Source organism: Thamnophis sirtalis, unplaced genomic scaffold, assembly GCF_051295495.1.
Source record: "Thamnophis sirtalis isolate CommonGarterSnake01/CBP01778 unplaced genomic scaffold, rThaSir2_p1.2 scaffold_13, whole genome shotgun sequence".
NCBI lineage: Eukaryota > Metazoa > Chordata > Lepidosauria > Squamata > Natricidae > Thamnophis > Thamnophis sirtalis.
This window is the reverse complement of record NW_028261393.1, coordinates 23110655-23127725: the sequence shown is the minus strand read 5'-3', so window position 1 is coordinate 23127725 and position 17071 is coordinate 23110655. Positions and strand designations below refer to the sequence as shown.

The 17071-nt window shown below is 44.0% G+C and overlaps 1 protein-coding gene across 2 annotated transcripts; it reads right to left on the bottom strand.

The window, feature by feature from the left end:
• Positions 1-3613: 3613 nt before the first annotated feature.
• SMIM12 (small integral membrane protein 12) lies at positions 3614-12771 on the bottom strand. 2 transcript variants are annotated; one of them, XM_087727212.1, is made up of 3 exons: positions 12692-12771; positions 4420-4723; positions 3614-4294 (listed from the first exon to the last, which is right to left on the bottom strand). In XM_087727212.1, the coding sequence occupies exon 2, from the start codon at positions 4707-4709 to the stop codon at positions 4428-4430; it is 282 nt and encodes a 93-aa protein (XP_087583338.1). In that variant the 5' UTR covers positions 4710-4723; positions 12692-12771; the 3' UTR covers positions 3614-4294; positions 4420-4427. The 2 variants fall into 2 exon arrangements, with proteins under 2 accessions (XP_087583338.1, XP_087583337.1); XM_087727211.1 differs by having other exon boundaries at positions 3614-4723.
• Positions 12772-17071: the final 4300 nt, after the last annotated feature.

The following is a 17071-nucleotide window of genomic DNA, read 5'->3' as shown; positions in this document are numbered from 1 at the left end:
GGTTACTAGCACGCATACATGCACGACCATCAACTGGCTGGGGCGCATGCTCATGCTGTAAAATGGAAGACCAGCTCTTCCAGTTTCCGGCACTGCTATACACAGGAATGCCAGCTGATCATCACACGCGCATGTACACCAGAAACCCGGAAGAGAAACGGGTGATGTCGCATGTGCCAGGTGACATGGCTCCGCATGCCACTTTGGGCACGCATGGCATAGGTTTGCCATTATGGTGATAGGCTATCAGAAAACCTATATATGACAAAGTTTACAACTGTTCCACTGACGACCATCTTTGCTTTAAAAATAAACTAAACATTACAAAAAACAATGTACTTTATAAACAAGACTTGCAGTGAACACGAAGACAATGAAGGTGATGAAAACATTGTAAAGTGAAAGGGAAATTTAAAAAGCTAAGGTAAGCAATGGGGCAATCAGAATGTTGCAGATGGAGATTAACAGCATTGTAATGGCCAACATTTTGATTTTTTTTAAAAAAAAATCTTTCCTGGTTATCACTTCTTGATATGGTAGAATTTAAAATATGAAAGGCAACTGGCCGTGTGGGATTTCCCATCACTAAAACATCTGCTTGACTTTAAAATTAGGAAGGTGTCATTTTTAAAAAAAAGATACAATTACTGATGCTGTTTATTTATGTAAGGTAAATATCTTATGCAAGGTTCCCCTTGCATATATGTGCTAGTCGTTCTCAACTCTAGGGGGCAGTGCTCATCTCCATTTCAAAGCCAAAGAGCCAGCGCTATCTGAAGACGTCTCCGTAGTCATGTGGCCGGCATGACTAAATGCTGAAGGCGCATAAAACGCTGTTACCTTCCCTACAAATATGGTCCCTATTTTTCTACTTGCATTTTTACATGCTTTCAAACTGCTAAATTGGCAGAAGCTGGGACAAGTAACGGGAGCTCCCTCCCATTATGTGGCGCTAGGGATTTGAACTGTCTTACTGCTGATCTTCTGATTAATAAGCTCAGCATCTTAGCCACTGAGCCACCGTGTCCCTTACGTTTATTTATGTGTTAACCCATTAACTGATTTTAAATAATTTTAGAAACTCAAAACCACTGGGGGTTGTTTTCTCTGCCATCCATTTAGACTTTACTGCTGCATTCAAAAAAAAATGGAAGAAAAGTTTTGAATTAAAGAGTGATGAAAAAGAACTGGCATCCGATCAATTGAGGAAGAGCAAGGCAAAGCAAACGACTTTCAAAAATTATTGTTAAGGGTGGAAAGATAGTAAAATATTTTATGCTAAAAATGTCTGAAATTGCATGCATGCTTGCCAAGAATTTACTGTCATGCTCATCCAGAGTGCTTTGTTGAAGGGCACAGGTTAAGCACTTTGTGCTCTGCACATTCTGAAACTGGAGCATTGATGCACTCGCACAGTTCAAGCTGGTTTTAAATAGTTTATAGAGACCTGGATGCTTGTAAATGAACAGTGCTTTGCTTTTTTTATTTATTCATGGTGTTCTCATTATTAATTATAAATGCATCATGCTGCATATTAGGAAGTCAAAACGGTTTATTTGCAGAAGTCTTTCATGCAGTCAATTCAATACCTCTTCTTTCAACCAACCACAGGCCTACATGTATGATAGGCAGCTCGATGTATTTCACAGTTTTCTTGGAGTTGTGTCCTGTACAGTAGGCGTTTCTCAACCTCAGCAAATTCAAGAAGTGTGGGCTTTAACTCCCAGAATTCCCCATCTAGCACGGTTGATCCACAAACAGCATGCTGGGCTGGGGAATTCTGGATGTTGAAGTCCACACATCTTTAAAAGTTGCAAAATTGAGAAACGCTGCTATAGAAAGATCGACAAGCAACATATGAACTTCTCTGAGTAAAATTTCTCCTTCATCCCTGTTTATTGATGAACCCCCTAAGACACAAATGAAACTCTTTTAAACAGTTTGCATGCAAAGGCACAGCTAATACAACCTGCAGATAAATGTATCCTCTCTCACCCGCCATCTCCTATATAAAACGCACGGCTCCCCAAACACGGAGACTGATTTAAATTTCAGCAGTGGGTTGGTATTCTTAAAAAAAAAAAAATGCAAATACGGTCCACAGTGGCCTGAACAGAGGTTTCAACTAACCATGGGCCCGCTTGGATCGGTCACTTACCACATACAAGTAGTGCTTGTTTAGCGACCGCCTCATTTAGTGATTATTTGCAGTTACGACAGTGATGAAAAAGTAACTTGGCGACTAAACCTTATACTTACAATCATAACAGGTCAGTAAAGCACTTATGAAGACCACAAGCCCTATTGTGGCGTTAACTATTGGCTGCTTTCTTAACCAAGTTGCCAGTTTCAATTGTGGTTGCTAAATGGGGTCAACCTGTGTGGGCAGCAAGTCCTAAAGCACACAATTAGTGCAGCAGCTCATTCTTGCACAATTTTTCCCGGCGCTCCAATAAGTCTCTTAGCACCAAGTCCTATCCAATAACATCTGAGAAAAGGCTGAAGACACAAGAAAGTAGGATGCATAAAAAGTAAAGATACATGAAAAAACCCAAAGAAATATTTGGTGGTGTCAAGTGTTGGTGTCTACCCATGTGAATCAATGCCATTATAATGCACTAGCTGGATATCCGTGATTTGTGACGAAACTATGTGATTGGGCTATGCAGGAGAAATTCGGTTCACAATCCATTGGTTCAGTGGTGGTCGGTGATAGAAACACATAAGGGAATATCGCTCCCGCCACCTTGAGTCCAGAAACAGTTCCAGAGGTGAAAGGCATAGATATTTTGGTGAGGTACTGATATTTAGGCAGCTCCTGAATGAAGGAGTGGAACGTCTGCCAGTTTGAACTGAGGTAACGGAATGTGAGGCAACTGGCAGTTGGAACAGAGTTCTTTTCAGGTGGGGATGGGGAGTAGGACACCTTAACTTCAGAGCGTGTTAATTACTGTATAAGGAATACTAATGATCTGGTGGTCATTTCTAAAAATCCTTTCTTAGCTCTGAGATTTTGGGAGTAGAGTATAGAAATATTAAGAAGTGAATAATTGTTTTTTACAGCAACTGTGGCAATCCTAGTCTCACTTGAGTCTTTCTTGGGACTTTGCAAAGAGTGCAGAGAAGAGCAACTAAAGAAGGACTAGGGATGACATGATAATAGTGTTTATTTATAGTATATTTGAGGGGCTACCACAAAGAAGAGGCTGTCAACCTACTTTCCAAAGCACCAGAAGGTGAGACAAGAAACTAATCAAGGAGAGAAGCAACATTGAACTAAGGAGAAACTTCATGACCGAACAATTAACCAGTGGAACGGCTTGCCTTCAGAAGTTGTGGGTTCTTCATCACTGCAGTCTTTTAAAAAGAGCCTATACACACACAGAGAGAGAGAGAGAGAAAACTAAAATAATCTCTCCTATGCACATACTGCAGATAGCCATTATTTTTTTTCTTTTGATTTGGAAGGCAATACATGCAAAATTGCAACAAAGCAGAGAGAGGGTAGGGTATTTAAAAAGGCACCTGAACAGTCCATGTCAAATTTGCATTTCCAGCAGATTCAAAGTTACTTTTATTCATTTAGAAAAATAATAATAATATGAACTTCTCTGGGTAAAATTCTCCTTCGTTCCTTTTTATTAATGAACCCCCTAAGACACAAATGAAACTCTTTTAAGCAGTTTGCATGCAAAAGGCACAGCTAATACAACCTGCAGATAGATTTATCCTCTCCCACCAGCCATCTCCTGTATAAAACGCATGGCTCCCCAAACACAGAGACTGATTTAAATCTTTTAATTTCAGCAGTGGGTTGGTATTCTTAAAAACAAAACAAAAAACCAGCACAAACTCCCCAACAGAAATTCCCAGGGAAAGAAATACACAATTTCCTGAGAGGGGACAGTGCAAATACGGTCCACAGTGGCCTCTGGCAGCCAGCCGAGTGCGTTCCACTTGAACGGAGGTTTCCAGCAGACACAGGAACCGTTTTTCATTCACTTGTCTAGAGTCAAAAAGTCTCTGAGCTATTTGAAGGAGAGATCTTCCCTTAAAAGAGATCTACGTACTTTGCAACAATCCCCTTAAGAGTCCAATCCCACCTTGGATGTGAACTGATCTTTTGGGTCTCCATTAACTGGGATTCTGCCATGACGATGGAAGATATTCCAGTAGAGGATAAAGAACCTTTTATGGAAGAGTGGAGATTCTGAAGTCAACGACAAATATCAAGATTTGTGAAGTCCGTCTTCATCTCCTTTGGGATCCCAGCAGCTGCAGAAATCTGCTTAACCTGGCAAGAATGGCAAACATACATTACATGGACTCAGCAGTGGTAGGAAACCAACATTCAAAAATCAGAGAATTCCGACCTCCAATAAAAAAAGAAAATGTTAACTGGCCAACAAGGAAACAAACCAGGTTCCTTAATTCTTCTCAGGCCGGTTCCGGTTGAGAACAGCTTTGGGAGCAAATTCCAGCTTGTCCTTCAGGCTGACCACTTGGGTCAAGTCTTTCCCAACGCTCTCTTGGAGCTTACGGTCCTCCCGTCGTTCCGAAATGCTCTTCTCGTCCTCGGGGGTCTGCGGTGGGGGCTTGCCCCGGATGAACCACTCAAGATTGTAGCCCACCACCCCGACCACAAAGGCGACAGGGAAGGTGACGTAAGGAGCATAGGTCCGTAGGCCCACCCAGAAGAGGGGCCACATGACTCCAGCAGGTTCTGTAGAAGGGAAGGAAGACACTGTTGAAGAACTAGACACTCCATCAAACCTATACAGGTAGTCCTTGACTTACAACAATTCACTTAGGGACTGGTCAAAGTTACAACAGCATTGAAAAAGAGACCAATGACCAGTTTTTCCACACTTACGATCTTTGCAACATCCCCATGATCGTATGATCAAAATTCAGATGCTCTGCAACTGGTTCACGCTTATGACCGTTCCTGTGTCCCAAGGTCATGTGATCCCCTTTTGCGACCTGCTGACAAGCAAAGTCCATGGGGAAGTCAGGTTCACTTAACAACCGGGTTAGTAACGTATCAACCATAGGGATTCGCTTAACAACTGCAGTTGAAAGAAAGATAGTTCAAATGGAGCAAAAACTCATTTAACAAGTGGCTCTCCTCTCCAAACAGAAATTTGGGGGCTTGATTATGGTCATAAGTCGAGGACTGGCGAGTGACATTCGAGGCATGCTCAGGAAACGGAATTGCACGCGGAAACCCTCTATATTCTTCAGGTATGATCAGTCTGGGCAGAAATCCTAACTTTAAGCGCCTGCTTAAAAGCATCGGGGTCTTTGGTGCTGTTTGAGCTTGGTGTTTTTAGAATTAGAATTTTCTTGCAGATGTTCCATTGCAGTGGTGAGGTTCATAAATGTATACTACCGGTTCTGTGGGCGTGGCTTGGTGGGCATGGCAGGGGAAGGATACTGTAAAATCCCCACTTCCTCCCGATCAGCTGGGACTCAGGACGCAGAGAATAGATGGGGGTGGGGCCAGCCAGAGGTGCTGTTTGCCAGTTCTCCGAACTACTCAAAATTTCCACTACCGTTTCTCCAGGACTGGTCAGACCCTGCTGAATACCACCTCTGTTCCATTGGTACTGATGATGTTACCTAGTTTAGCAATGAAATGTCTGTAAGATAACCACCAAGCTCAGAGAGCACCAAAGACACCGCAATTCAATCTTGAGTTGTGGTTATCCATTCATCTATCTTGTAGATACTCATTACTCCGCCATCTCTTCTGCACAAGTGGTAAGCCCATTGTGAATGCTCTGGGCTGTGATCAAATAACCATTTTTATTTATTAGTGAAAGAGAATGCAAGAAGCTGCAAGTCCGCTCTGCTTTTAATTCATTTTGAAACGTTTAAGGGTAAAGAAATCTGCGGCGGTTCGAATCCCTAGTGCTGCATAATGGAGTGTGCTCCCGTTATTTGTCCCAGCTTCTGCCACACTAGCAGTTTGAAAGCATGTAAAAATGCAAGTAGAATCATAGGAACCACCTTTGGTGGGAAGGCAACAGCGTTCTGTGTGGCTTCGATTTTTAGTCATGCTGGCCACATGACCACGGAGATGCCTTTGGACAGCGCTGGCTCGTTGGCTTTGAAACGGAGATGAGCACCACCCCCTAGAGTCGGGAACGACTAGCACACATGTGTGAGGGGAACCTTTACCTTTAAGAGTGGTAGGGGGACTGTTATACCTCTGTATCTGCCCCCTTAATTTGGCAGGAAGCTTGCATTTAAGGCACATCTGTAGGGGCACAATTTCAACAAACAATGGCTTTTGGCAGAGGAGGGTCAAGAATCCCATTTTCCTACAAGGAGGGGTATTTATCTGTAGGTGATTGAATTCCCCAGGGAGACGACAAAACAAGCCACCCGGAGGATGTGATAGCACTTTAAAAGACTAACCCTAACTTTATTGGTCTTTAAAAAGCCACAAAGGCTCTTGATTGATTTTCCCTGGGTAGCTGTTTAAAATGTCATTTTGTCCCCTGGGCTCTTTCCTTTGCAGAGAGCCAGAAATCAAAAGCACTTTATTTAAGCAGAATTATCTCTTGCTTGCTTGGCTCCAAAGTCCTATTGCAAACAAACACACCCACCCAGTTCTCACTGTGGCCTCTCGCCCTGCTTCAGCAAGGCAGAGGCTCTGTCAGCCCTTACAAGCAGGGGTGAGATTCAGCCGGTTCGGACAGATTCTATAGAACCACCGACGGCGATTACACACAGTTCGGAGAAGCGGTAAATCACACCATTGACTGGCCCCACCCCTCCCACTCCCTCCTTTTTGCACCTATACATAAAAGCTAACCTACTAAACAATAATTTCTGTAGTTAAAAAGAAAAAGAAAAGCTGGAAATCAAAGAAGGAAAAAAATTAAAAGCTGAACAAATTTTTTAAATGCCAAATTATATCTAATTTCAAAAATGAAAACTTTTAAAAAGAAACAAGTTAATAGATCTTTAAAACCCTATTACTTTTTTTAATTTCATCATTGTAATTGAATAAAAACTAGATCATATTGATGGGGATGCCTTCTTAATTTTTTTCTTTCTTATGGGAAAGGAAATTTGAGGCAAATCAGACCATCACATTCATTCATTCTATAGTTGTTTGGGCAAACATTCTCTGAATAACAGGTTTTTTTTAATAACTTTAACTCAATAGGCTAGGAAATGAAAACATAGATTGAATAGAACAAAAACATTTAGCTGGCTTTGGAAAAAAATACATAGTTTACAAAAGAACAAGAGCCAATTCAGTATAATATATACCTATCATTCAAACTCAGGTGTTCTTTTAGAAGAATGCCAACAAGAACTGCATTGTAAAATATACATTTTAAACAGAAGGGCTTTTGGAAAAAAATACATCAGAAATTCTTCACTTATGATATTGTAAAACATTAAGAGGGCAGTTGATATGAACTAGTGGCCTTCATTAACTTTTGGTTCCAAGGTAAAGGTAAAGGTTCCCCTCGCACATATGTACTAGTCGTTCCCAACTCTAGGGAGCAGTGCTCATCTCTGTTTCAAAGGTGAAGAGCCAGCAGCGCTGTCCAAAGACATCTCCGTGGTCATGTGGTCGGCATGACTAAATGCCGAAGGCACGCAGAACGTTGTTACCTTCCCACCAAAGGTTGTTCCTATTTTTCTATTTGCTTTCGAACTGCTAGGTTGGCAGAAGCTGGGACAAATAAGGGGAGCTCCCTCTGTTACGTGGCGCTAGGGATTCGAACCACGAAACTGCTGACCTTTCTGATCAACAAGTTCAGCGTCTTAGCCACTGAACCACCTTTTTCCAAAGGTAGACCCAAATTTATGAATGTCCTTCCCAAAATTGCTTTTTATCTCAAAACACATCAAAGCTTCTTGGGATTATCTACAATATGAGCCTGAAAGACTGTTTTGACAGCTGTTAAGATCCCAACTTATCCAGGTCTTTTTAAAGCAAGCACCTGCATCCTGTACTGTATTTGGAAATGTACCGGAAACCTATGTTCCTATTTACGAACAGCTAATTAGATTCCCAGTAATAATGGAGGGGAGTTGGAATTTTCAGGAAAGATAATGATTTATTTGTAAAATTATCTGAGCACAGATAACTAAGCAAGGCCTCTTCTGTCTAGGAAGGATAGCAATGTCACCACTTCCCTAAACTAGTGTTTCCCAACCTTAGCAACTTTCAAGATATGTGGACTTCAACTCCCAGAATTCCCCAGCCAGCCATCCTGAAATCCACTCATCTTAAAGTTGCCAAGTTTGAGAAACAAAGAACTATGTCACGACTTTGATCTAACACTGAGAATGCGGTGATACTCTTCTGTTTTTCTCTAATGTCTCTAATCCAATAACTTAATTTCCAATTCTCCTAAAGTGTTGTCAGGTAATGAGGATTTCATAGCTGCCATGGGTAAGCTGTTGCAATGAGGATGATACAGCAATACAGGTAGAGCTGGTTTAAGACTCTGATGGAATCCATACAAGTCATTTACCATTTTAAGAGGTGCCTACATATAGGTGATCATTAGAGGGCGTTTCTCTCTCTCATCGTGTATCTTATTTCTCTCCTTGTGTCCATAGCTGAGTGGTAAGGGATTTATCTGCCATGTGTATGTCTCTCTGTCTCTCTCTCTCTGTCTCTATCTATCTATCATCCATCTATCTATCTATCTATCTATCTATCTATCTATCTATCAATCATCTATCTATCTATCTATCTATCTATCTATCTATCTATCTATCTATCTATCTATCTATCTATCTATCTATCTATATATATATATACCACTATCAATTGACTAAAGGCTCTGTGTGCTGTATTTTGCTCCTGGGTTTATCTCATAAGCCACGCTGCCAACACTCTGACAAGCGTCAATACTATTGTATCTTTAGCAAAGACATAGAAGGCTACTGCTTGGAAGAGCATCATGAGAATAGAGGACTACTTCTAGATTAGACTATTATCTCTGGGCACCTTAGATTGTGCAGTTAATTTTGATCAGTGCCAGCTGTATTTAGAAGGTAGCTTGCAAGATAAGGAAGTGGCTGGAAGAGATAACTGAGCAAAGGATAGAGCTGAAGCCGGAATTGTCTCTCCTGAGAATCTTTGATGGGAAAATGGAGAAAAAATTACAATACATAATATTACATTATATTACAACTGACTTATATTTATGACGGTTGCAGTGTCCCTGGGTCATGTGATCCCCTTTTGGCGACCTTCTGACAAGCAAAGTCAATGGGGAAGTCAGATTCACTTAACAGCCACGTTACAACTTAACAACAGCAGGGATTCACTCTACAACTGTGGCAAGAAAGGTCGTTCAATGGGGCAAAACTTACTCAACTGTCTCGCTTAGGTAAAGGTTCTCCTCACACATATGTGCTAGTTGTTCCAGACTTTAGGGGGCGGTGCTGATCTCCGTTTCAAAGCCGAAGAGCCAGCACTGTCCGAAGACGTCTCCGTGGTCATGTGGCCAGCATGACTAAACACTGAAAGTGCATGGAACTCTGTTACCTTCCCACCAAAGGTGGTTCCTATTTTTCTACTTGCATTTTTTTACATGTTTTCGAATTGCTAGGTTGGCAGAAACTGGGACAAGTAATGGGAGCTCACTCCGTTATGTGGCGGTAGGAATTCAAACCGCTGAATTGCTGACCTTTCTGATCGACAAACTCAGCGTCTTAGCCACTGAGCCACCGCGTCCCTTTTAAATATTGACAATACCTTGCTCCAAATTTTGAGGTAACCTCATGGTTCCATGTCATATCCAAAAGAGAGAGAGAGAGAGAAGGACAAAGTAGAAGCTTGGCAGAAAAGAAATGAAGCAGAAGAGAAATGAAGTTGAACCAAAATGGATCTTCTCTACTGCTCAAGAACAAGGCCATGAAAGTCTCAAGTCCCCAGCCTTGCAGAACAACAGCATCCCACACCAAGAGAATTGACAAGGCCATGCAATTTGGACACACAGAAAGAGACAGACGGATAGATAGGATAAACCAGACATTAGTTTATCTTAGCCTCTCCATTTTTTACCTTCTACTGAAGATAAAACCAAAAAAATTAAAGTTGCATTCAAGGAAATACTACAGGAGAGGCATGTGATGAAGCCTGAGCATGTTCTTGAACCTAAGACATTTTGGTTGTCTAACCCCACTAGAATAGAATAGAATAGAATGGAGTGGAATAGAATTCTTTATTGGCCAAGTGTGATTGGACACACAAGGAATTTGTCTTTGGTGCATAGGCTCTCAGTGTACATAAAGAAAAATAAAATATTATAGAATACATTCATCAAGAATCATAAGATACAACACTTAGTGGTAGTCAATGTTACTAATAAGTATAATCAAATTATACTAGGAAACAAATAAAACAATATAAATCGTAGAGATACAAGCAACAAGGTTATAGTCGTAAGTGGGAGGAGATAGGTAAGAGGAAGGATGAGAAGAATAATAGTAATACTATCTTAGTAAATAGTTTGACAGTGTTGTGGGAATTAGTTGTTTACCAGAGTGATGGCATTCGGGGAAAATTGTCCTCGTGTCTGGTTGTTCTGCTGTGCAATGCCCTAAAGCATCATTTTCAGATTAGAAGTTGAAACAATTTATGTTCTGTCTGTCTGTCTGTCTGTCTGTGTGTGTGTGTGTAGAGAAAGAGAGAGATATATTGTATGTATGTATGTATGTATGTATGTATGCATGCATGCATTCATGTATGTATGTATAGAGAGGGAGGGGAAGAGAGAGAGAGAGAGAGATTGAGAGATGTGGTGGCTCAGCGGCTAAGACACTGAGCTTGTCGATCAGAAAGTTGGCAGTTCAACTGTTCAAATCCCTAGCACCACATAATGGAATGAGCTCCCGTTACTTGTCCCAGCTTCTGCCCACCTAGCTGTTCGAAAGTACGTAAAAAAATGCAAGTAGAAAAACAGAAACCACCTTTGATAGGAAGGTAACAGTAGTCGGAGTGCTTTGTCGTTTAGTCATGCCAGCCAGATGACCACGGAGACTTCTTTGGACAGCACTGGCTCTTCGGTTTTGAAATGGAGATGTGCACTGCCCCCTAGAGTCAGGAACTATTAGCACATGTGCAGGGGAGCCTTTACCTTTACCTATATATTATAATATTATATATGTATATAATAGGGAACCTCACATTTTTGCTATCTCTATGAAATCTATATTCTACATAGTGTGGTGTGGGAGAACGTAGCTTTCCATTCTCTTTCGGAGACATCACAGCCCACCTTTTGGAAAATAATATGGAAATCAGCCTTTTGAATCAAAGGAGGAAGGCACCCTCAGTCTAACAGCTACAGGTTGTTTTTGCAAACTGGGACTTCAACTCCCGCTAGCTTCGGAGTCGACATATCTTCAAGCTGCTGAGGTTTAGAAACCCTGCTCTAAACATTGGGTCCATTTTATAAACCTTCCAGGCACAAGTGCCTGAAAGTCGTACAATGGTATTTTTAAAGACAGACAGAAATTGCAGGATTGGGGGAGAAAACTGTTAAGGGAAGGGTTGCCCCCCCCCCCGGAAACTCCTATAAGTGACTGGCAGGGAGTGACACTTCCTAGTGCAGGGGTCTCCAACGTTGGCAACTTTAAACCTGGCGGACTTCAACTCCCAGAATTCTGGCTGGGGAATTCTAGGCAGAAGGGCAGTCAAGTTAGAGGACAAAGCTTACATACAAGACCAAAAGTTAAGCTTGCACAACCCACTGAAGTACAAAGAGTGAAGTTGTATTTAAGTCTAAGTGCTCTTGCCAAGTGCTAGTGCTATTTAGTCTGACTAGGTGGCTCAGTGGCTAAGACACCATGCTTTTTGATCAGAAAGGTTGGCAGTTCATGAGCAGGGGGTTGGACTAGATGACCTCCTAGATCCCTTCCAACTCTGTTACTGTTTAAACTGTTTAATTCATCACTGCCCAGGATGATCTCCTCTATCTTTTTCTACCAAGGCAGAGGGAACTGGATAAAGATCCATTTCAGATCTGCTAAAACTGTAATCCCGTCCTGCAAGATCCAGCATTAACAGGGAAAGAGTTACAGTTTTTGGAAGGATCCGGATCTAAAATCCAGGGGAAGGGAAACTACCTGCCAACACAGCTGATGCCAACTCTATATCACCCCTTGCCTTGGCTTCCAAACTTTCCTCTTCGCCCCCAAAGGTCGCACCCAATTCCACACCAGGTGGGTGGCTTTCCTATCCCCAGGCCCCTAACTTCAGCTAGCCGGGTTGCTCAGCCCCTTGCCCCACTCCAAGTAGGGGAAGCTCAGGGTTGGACACACAAACAAGCGCTACCCCCGCAGCGGTAAAAGGCCTGGCTCTTTTCCAAAGGGGGCGCCCGGAACGCGTAAGCCAGGACTCCCCAATTCCAACCCGGTTGAAAAGCGGCGCTTTTCCATCGGATCTCCCCCCCCCCCTCCTCCTCCTCCTCCAAGGTCGGGACCCTCTCTGGCCGAAGAAGCTCCAGAAGCGACCTTGCGGGTGATCGGCGCGACCCAAAGGCAGCCGGAGCCCGCCAGCCGGCCTCCCCAGCCCCAACCCCGGCGCCAGCCGTCCGCGGGGAAGGAAAGCGCGCAGGGAAGGAAGGAAGGAAGGCCGGCAGGCAACGGGGCTTCCGACAGCCGGGATTCCCTCGCCTCCCCTCGCCGCCCTCCGCCTCACCTCCTCCTCCGCCTCCTCCTCCTCCAGCGGAGCCTCCAAGCCAGGCCAAGCCTCCTCCGGCGGGCTCCGCGTGCGCCCTGGCTCCGCTTCCTGCCGCCGCTTCATTGGCCGCCGCGGCTCTCCGCCCAGGGCTGCCCATTGGCGGCGAGAGGAGAGGCCAGTCGGAGGAGGGAGCGAGCGGGAGGCGCTTTCTTCCCCGGTCCTGATGCCCCGGCTTGACGCTCCTCCTTGGCCATCTCCTCCCCCCGGCCCCCCGAGGCAGAGGAAGCTTCGGTTCCTCCACTTGGTTTCGCTTGAAGATGTACGGGTAGTCCTCCACTTAACAACGGTTCGTTTAGTGACCTTTCAAAAGTTCCAACGGCGTGGGGAAAAAATGACCTATGGGCTGTTTTTCACACTTAGGACCATTGCAGTATCCCCCATGGTTGGGTTCAAAATTCAGATGGACTTCAGACACCTACCTACCTACCTACCTACCTACCTACCTACCTACCTACCTACCTACCTACCTACCTACCTACCTACCTACCTACCTACCTACCTACCTACCTACCTACCTACCTACCTACCTACCTATCTATCTATCTATCTATCTATCTATCTATCTATCTATCCATCCATCCATCCATCCATCTAGCTATCTATCCTGTCTGTCTATCTGTTTATTTATCCTGTCTGTCTGTCTGTCTGTCTGTCTGTCTGTCTGTCTGTCTGTCTATCTATCTATCTATCTATTTATCTATCTATCTATCTATCTTCTATCTATCCTGTCTATCCTGTCCGTCCGTCCGTCCATCCATCCATCCATCCATCCATCCATTTATCTATCCATCCAGCTATCTATCTATCTATCTATCTATCTATCTATCTATCTATCTATCTATCTATCTATCTATCTATGTATCTATCATCTATCTATCTATCTATCTATCTATCTATCTATCTATCTATCTATCTATCTATCTATCTATCTATCTATCTATCTAATCTATCTACATTACATTGCATCCTGGACATAAATTGTTTCAACTTCTACCCTGAAAACGACGCTATAGAGCAGTGATGGCGAACCTTTTTTGAAAAGGCATGTCAAAATTGTTTGCGCGTGTGCCCACACTCAAAATACAATGCACCCCACCCACTTGCACATGTGCACATGACCCCTGTTGGACCCGTTTTTTGACCTTGAAAAACGGCCTCCCCAGGCCCTCTGCAAGGCCGAAAATCAGCTGGCCAGCACACGCATGCGCACTGGAGCTGACAGCTTGCGTGCAGGCAGATATGACTCCACGTGTCACCTGTGGCACGCATGCCATAGGTTCGCCACCACGGTTATAGGGCACTGCACACCAGAACAACTAGACAGAAGGAAAGTTGTTTCCCGAATGCCATCACTCTGCTAAACAACTAATCCCCACAACACTGTCAAATAATTTACTAAGACTCTATTACTATTATTCTTTTCTTCCTTCCTAGTACCTATCTATTCCCACTTATGACTATAACCATGTTGCTTGTATCTTTAAAATTTATATTGTTTCATTTGTTTCCTAGTACGATTTGATAGCTTATTAGTAACCTTGACTATCACTAAGTGTTGTATCTTTTTATTCTTGATGAATGTATTCTATTTTATTTTTCTTTATGGACACTGAGAGCATATGCACCAAAGACAAATTCCTTGTGTGTCCAGTCACACTTGGCCAATCAAGAATTCTGTTCTATTCTAAATAAGGTACAAATTTCGAAAGAAAATAGGAAGGCAGTGAGGGGAAAGCGGGGAACAAGAAGTGAGGAAGGGCTGGGAAAAAGGAAAAAAAAGTGTTGACTTCCCACTCCCTCTGTTGCAGTAAAATAAAGCATTAACATTGAACTGCAACTTTCTTTTTCCATAGTAATATAAACTAGCTATTTCTATAAACGTACCAATCTGATCGGCACAACCCAAAATCGTATTTGCAACTGTCTCATATTTACGATGGTTGCAGTGTCCTGGGGTCATGTGACCACCTTTGGCGACATTCTGACAAGCAAAGTGAATGGGGAAACCAGATTCACTTAACAAGGACGTCATTAGCTTAAAAAAAGGCAGCGATTCATTTAACAACTCTGGCAAGAAAGGTCGTAAAATAGGGTCAAAACTCACTTTAACAAATGTCTCACTTAGCAACATAAATTCTGGGCCCAATTGTGGTTGTAAGTTGAGGACTAACTGTCATAGGTAGTAGAAGAGGCATAGAATCAAAATATCAATAGTGCTAGCAATAGCACTTAAACTTATATACCGCTTCACACTGCTTTTACAGCCTTCTCTAAGCAGTTTGCAGAGTCAGCCTCATGCCCCCAACAATCTGGGTCCTCATTTTACCTACCTTGGAAGGATGGAAGGCTGAGTCAACGTTAAGCTTGGTGAGACTTGAACTGCCGAAATGCTGGCAGCCGGTGATCAGCAGAAGTAGCCTGCAGTACTGCACTCTAACCACTGCAGCCACTGCGGGCTCTTAACATGAAATACAGGCAGTCCTTGACTTACAACCATAAGTGAGCCCAAATTTGAGCCCAGAACTGGCAGCAGAGTCGGACAGTAAGGAGGCTGGGGAAGGCTCAGATGAGGGCTCTGTGTCGGAGGCAGAGACGGGGCCGAGGCCATTTGGCAGTGATGAGGTACCTACGGAGCTAGACAGCAGTGAGGCAGAGGAACAGCTGGAGCCTGTTCCCAGTGTGCACATGCACAGGGCTGCCAGGAGACAAGAATAACTCAGAAATCAGGGTAGACTTGGGAGTAAAGTCACAGATGGAAGGTGAATGGCCCCTCCCATGGGACATAAAAGAGGAGCGAAGGGGAGGGGGCTTTTGCAGAAAACAATTTGTTTGGTCTTTAGATTCATTTCAGGAGTGTGAAGATCTGTCCGTGAATCTCAGAGACTCTGTGCCCAGTCTTTCCTTGCACAGCATCTTGTTTGGGAAAATATTTACATATCAGCTTTCCAAGCTAGATAAGGTCTGTGGTCATAAATTTACCTTTGAAAGACTGTTTGCCAGGCCTTTGCTGAAAGGGAATGAGAGGAATTCACATTTATTTAATAAAAGGGGTTTTGTCGGGGACCTCCTGTTTTTTGGGAAAGCCTAGGTCAGAACAGGCACAGTCCCTACAAGCAAGAGTGGGCAGCCATGCCCAAGCGCATAGATTTGAATGTGTCTCCGACCTCTGTTTTTCCTCGTTCCAGCTGGTGGGCTTCATGCGTTCAATTAAGCTCTTGTGCAGGCCTACGTTGCCTAGAGATTAAGCCGAAGGTCGGCTGCTGCAGCATGCTATAATTAGGCTTCCTGTTGCAGCCCACCCAGAAACGCCGTTCGTGTGAAACGCTGCAGCCCCCTTGATGGTGGGTATGAGCCACTGCGAGGGTGGAGGAAGTCTGCAGGGAGAAGTCCAAAAGGACAAGGGACAGCCACCACAATGCCATCAAAGCACCGCCTGGTTGTTGTTGTTTTTAATGCATGCAAAAACCACATGTTTCAATGGCATAGCCATGCTTCCATTGTGACTTTTTGGAATGCCCTCTGCAGATGATCAGATTGCTACATGGGAGCTTAAGGTGCCAGGACTAGTTGCTGCTTTGCTTCCATGGGCATTGGAAAGGGCAGCTACTGATTTTTAAAGCTCCGTGCAGCTTGGGGGCACCATGAATGCTTTGATTAACAGTTTAACAGAATTGGAAGGGACCTTGTAGGTCATCTAGTCCAGTGGTCCCCAACCTTTTTATCGCCGCGGACCAGTCAGCCTTTGATAATTTTACCGTGGCCCGCTGAGCGCGCGCAGGGGTGAGGGGGGCGTTGTTCACGACGACACATTGATTGTTCAGTATGGCTAGCGTAGATAGCGTAGCACAAACTGCGCCTACGCAAGGCTACGCTACTAGCGCTGTCTACGCTAGCCCTACGTAGCTGCGCAGGCGCTCTTAGGTTTTTTTCAGGAATCGGCCAGCGCTGAAGCGCTGAAAAGGAATGAGAAGGGCAGCGCTGGACACGGGGGCGGTGGGCCGCTGGTGACGTCAGAGTGCCACCAGCGGTCCAGTAACACCCCTTGTGCCAGTTAGCCCTAATTTGCATACAGAAAGAAACTATGGCCCCCGGCCGCTGCAGCGATCATGGCCCCCGGCCGCTGCGCGGCCCGGTGCCAGGTACTCCACGGCCCGGCACCGGTCCGCGGACCGGGGGTTGGGGATCACTGATTCTAGTCCAACCCCCTGCCCAAGCAGGAGACCCTGAGAAATGGCAGTCCAGTCTCTTTTGAGAGCCTCCAGTGATGAAGCTCCCACAACTTCCGAAGGCAACTTCTGTTCCATTGGTTGATTGCTCTCACTGTCAGAATAATTTATT

Excerpts from the sequence above, each read along its gene's own strand:
- SMIM12 (XM_087727211.1), bottom strand. The coding sequence starts at position 4,709 with ATGTGGCCCCTCTTCTGGGTGGGCCTACGGACCTATGCTCCTTACGTC.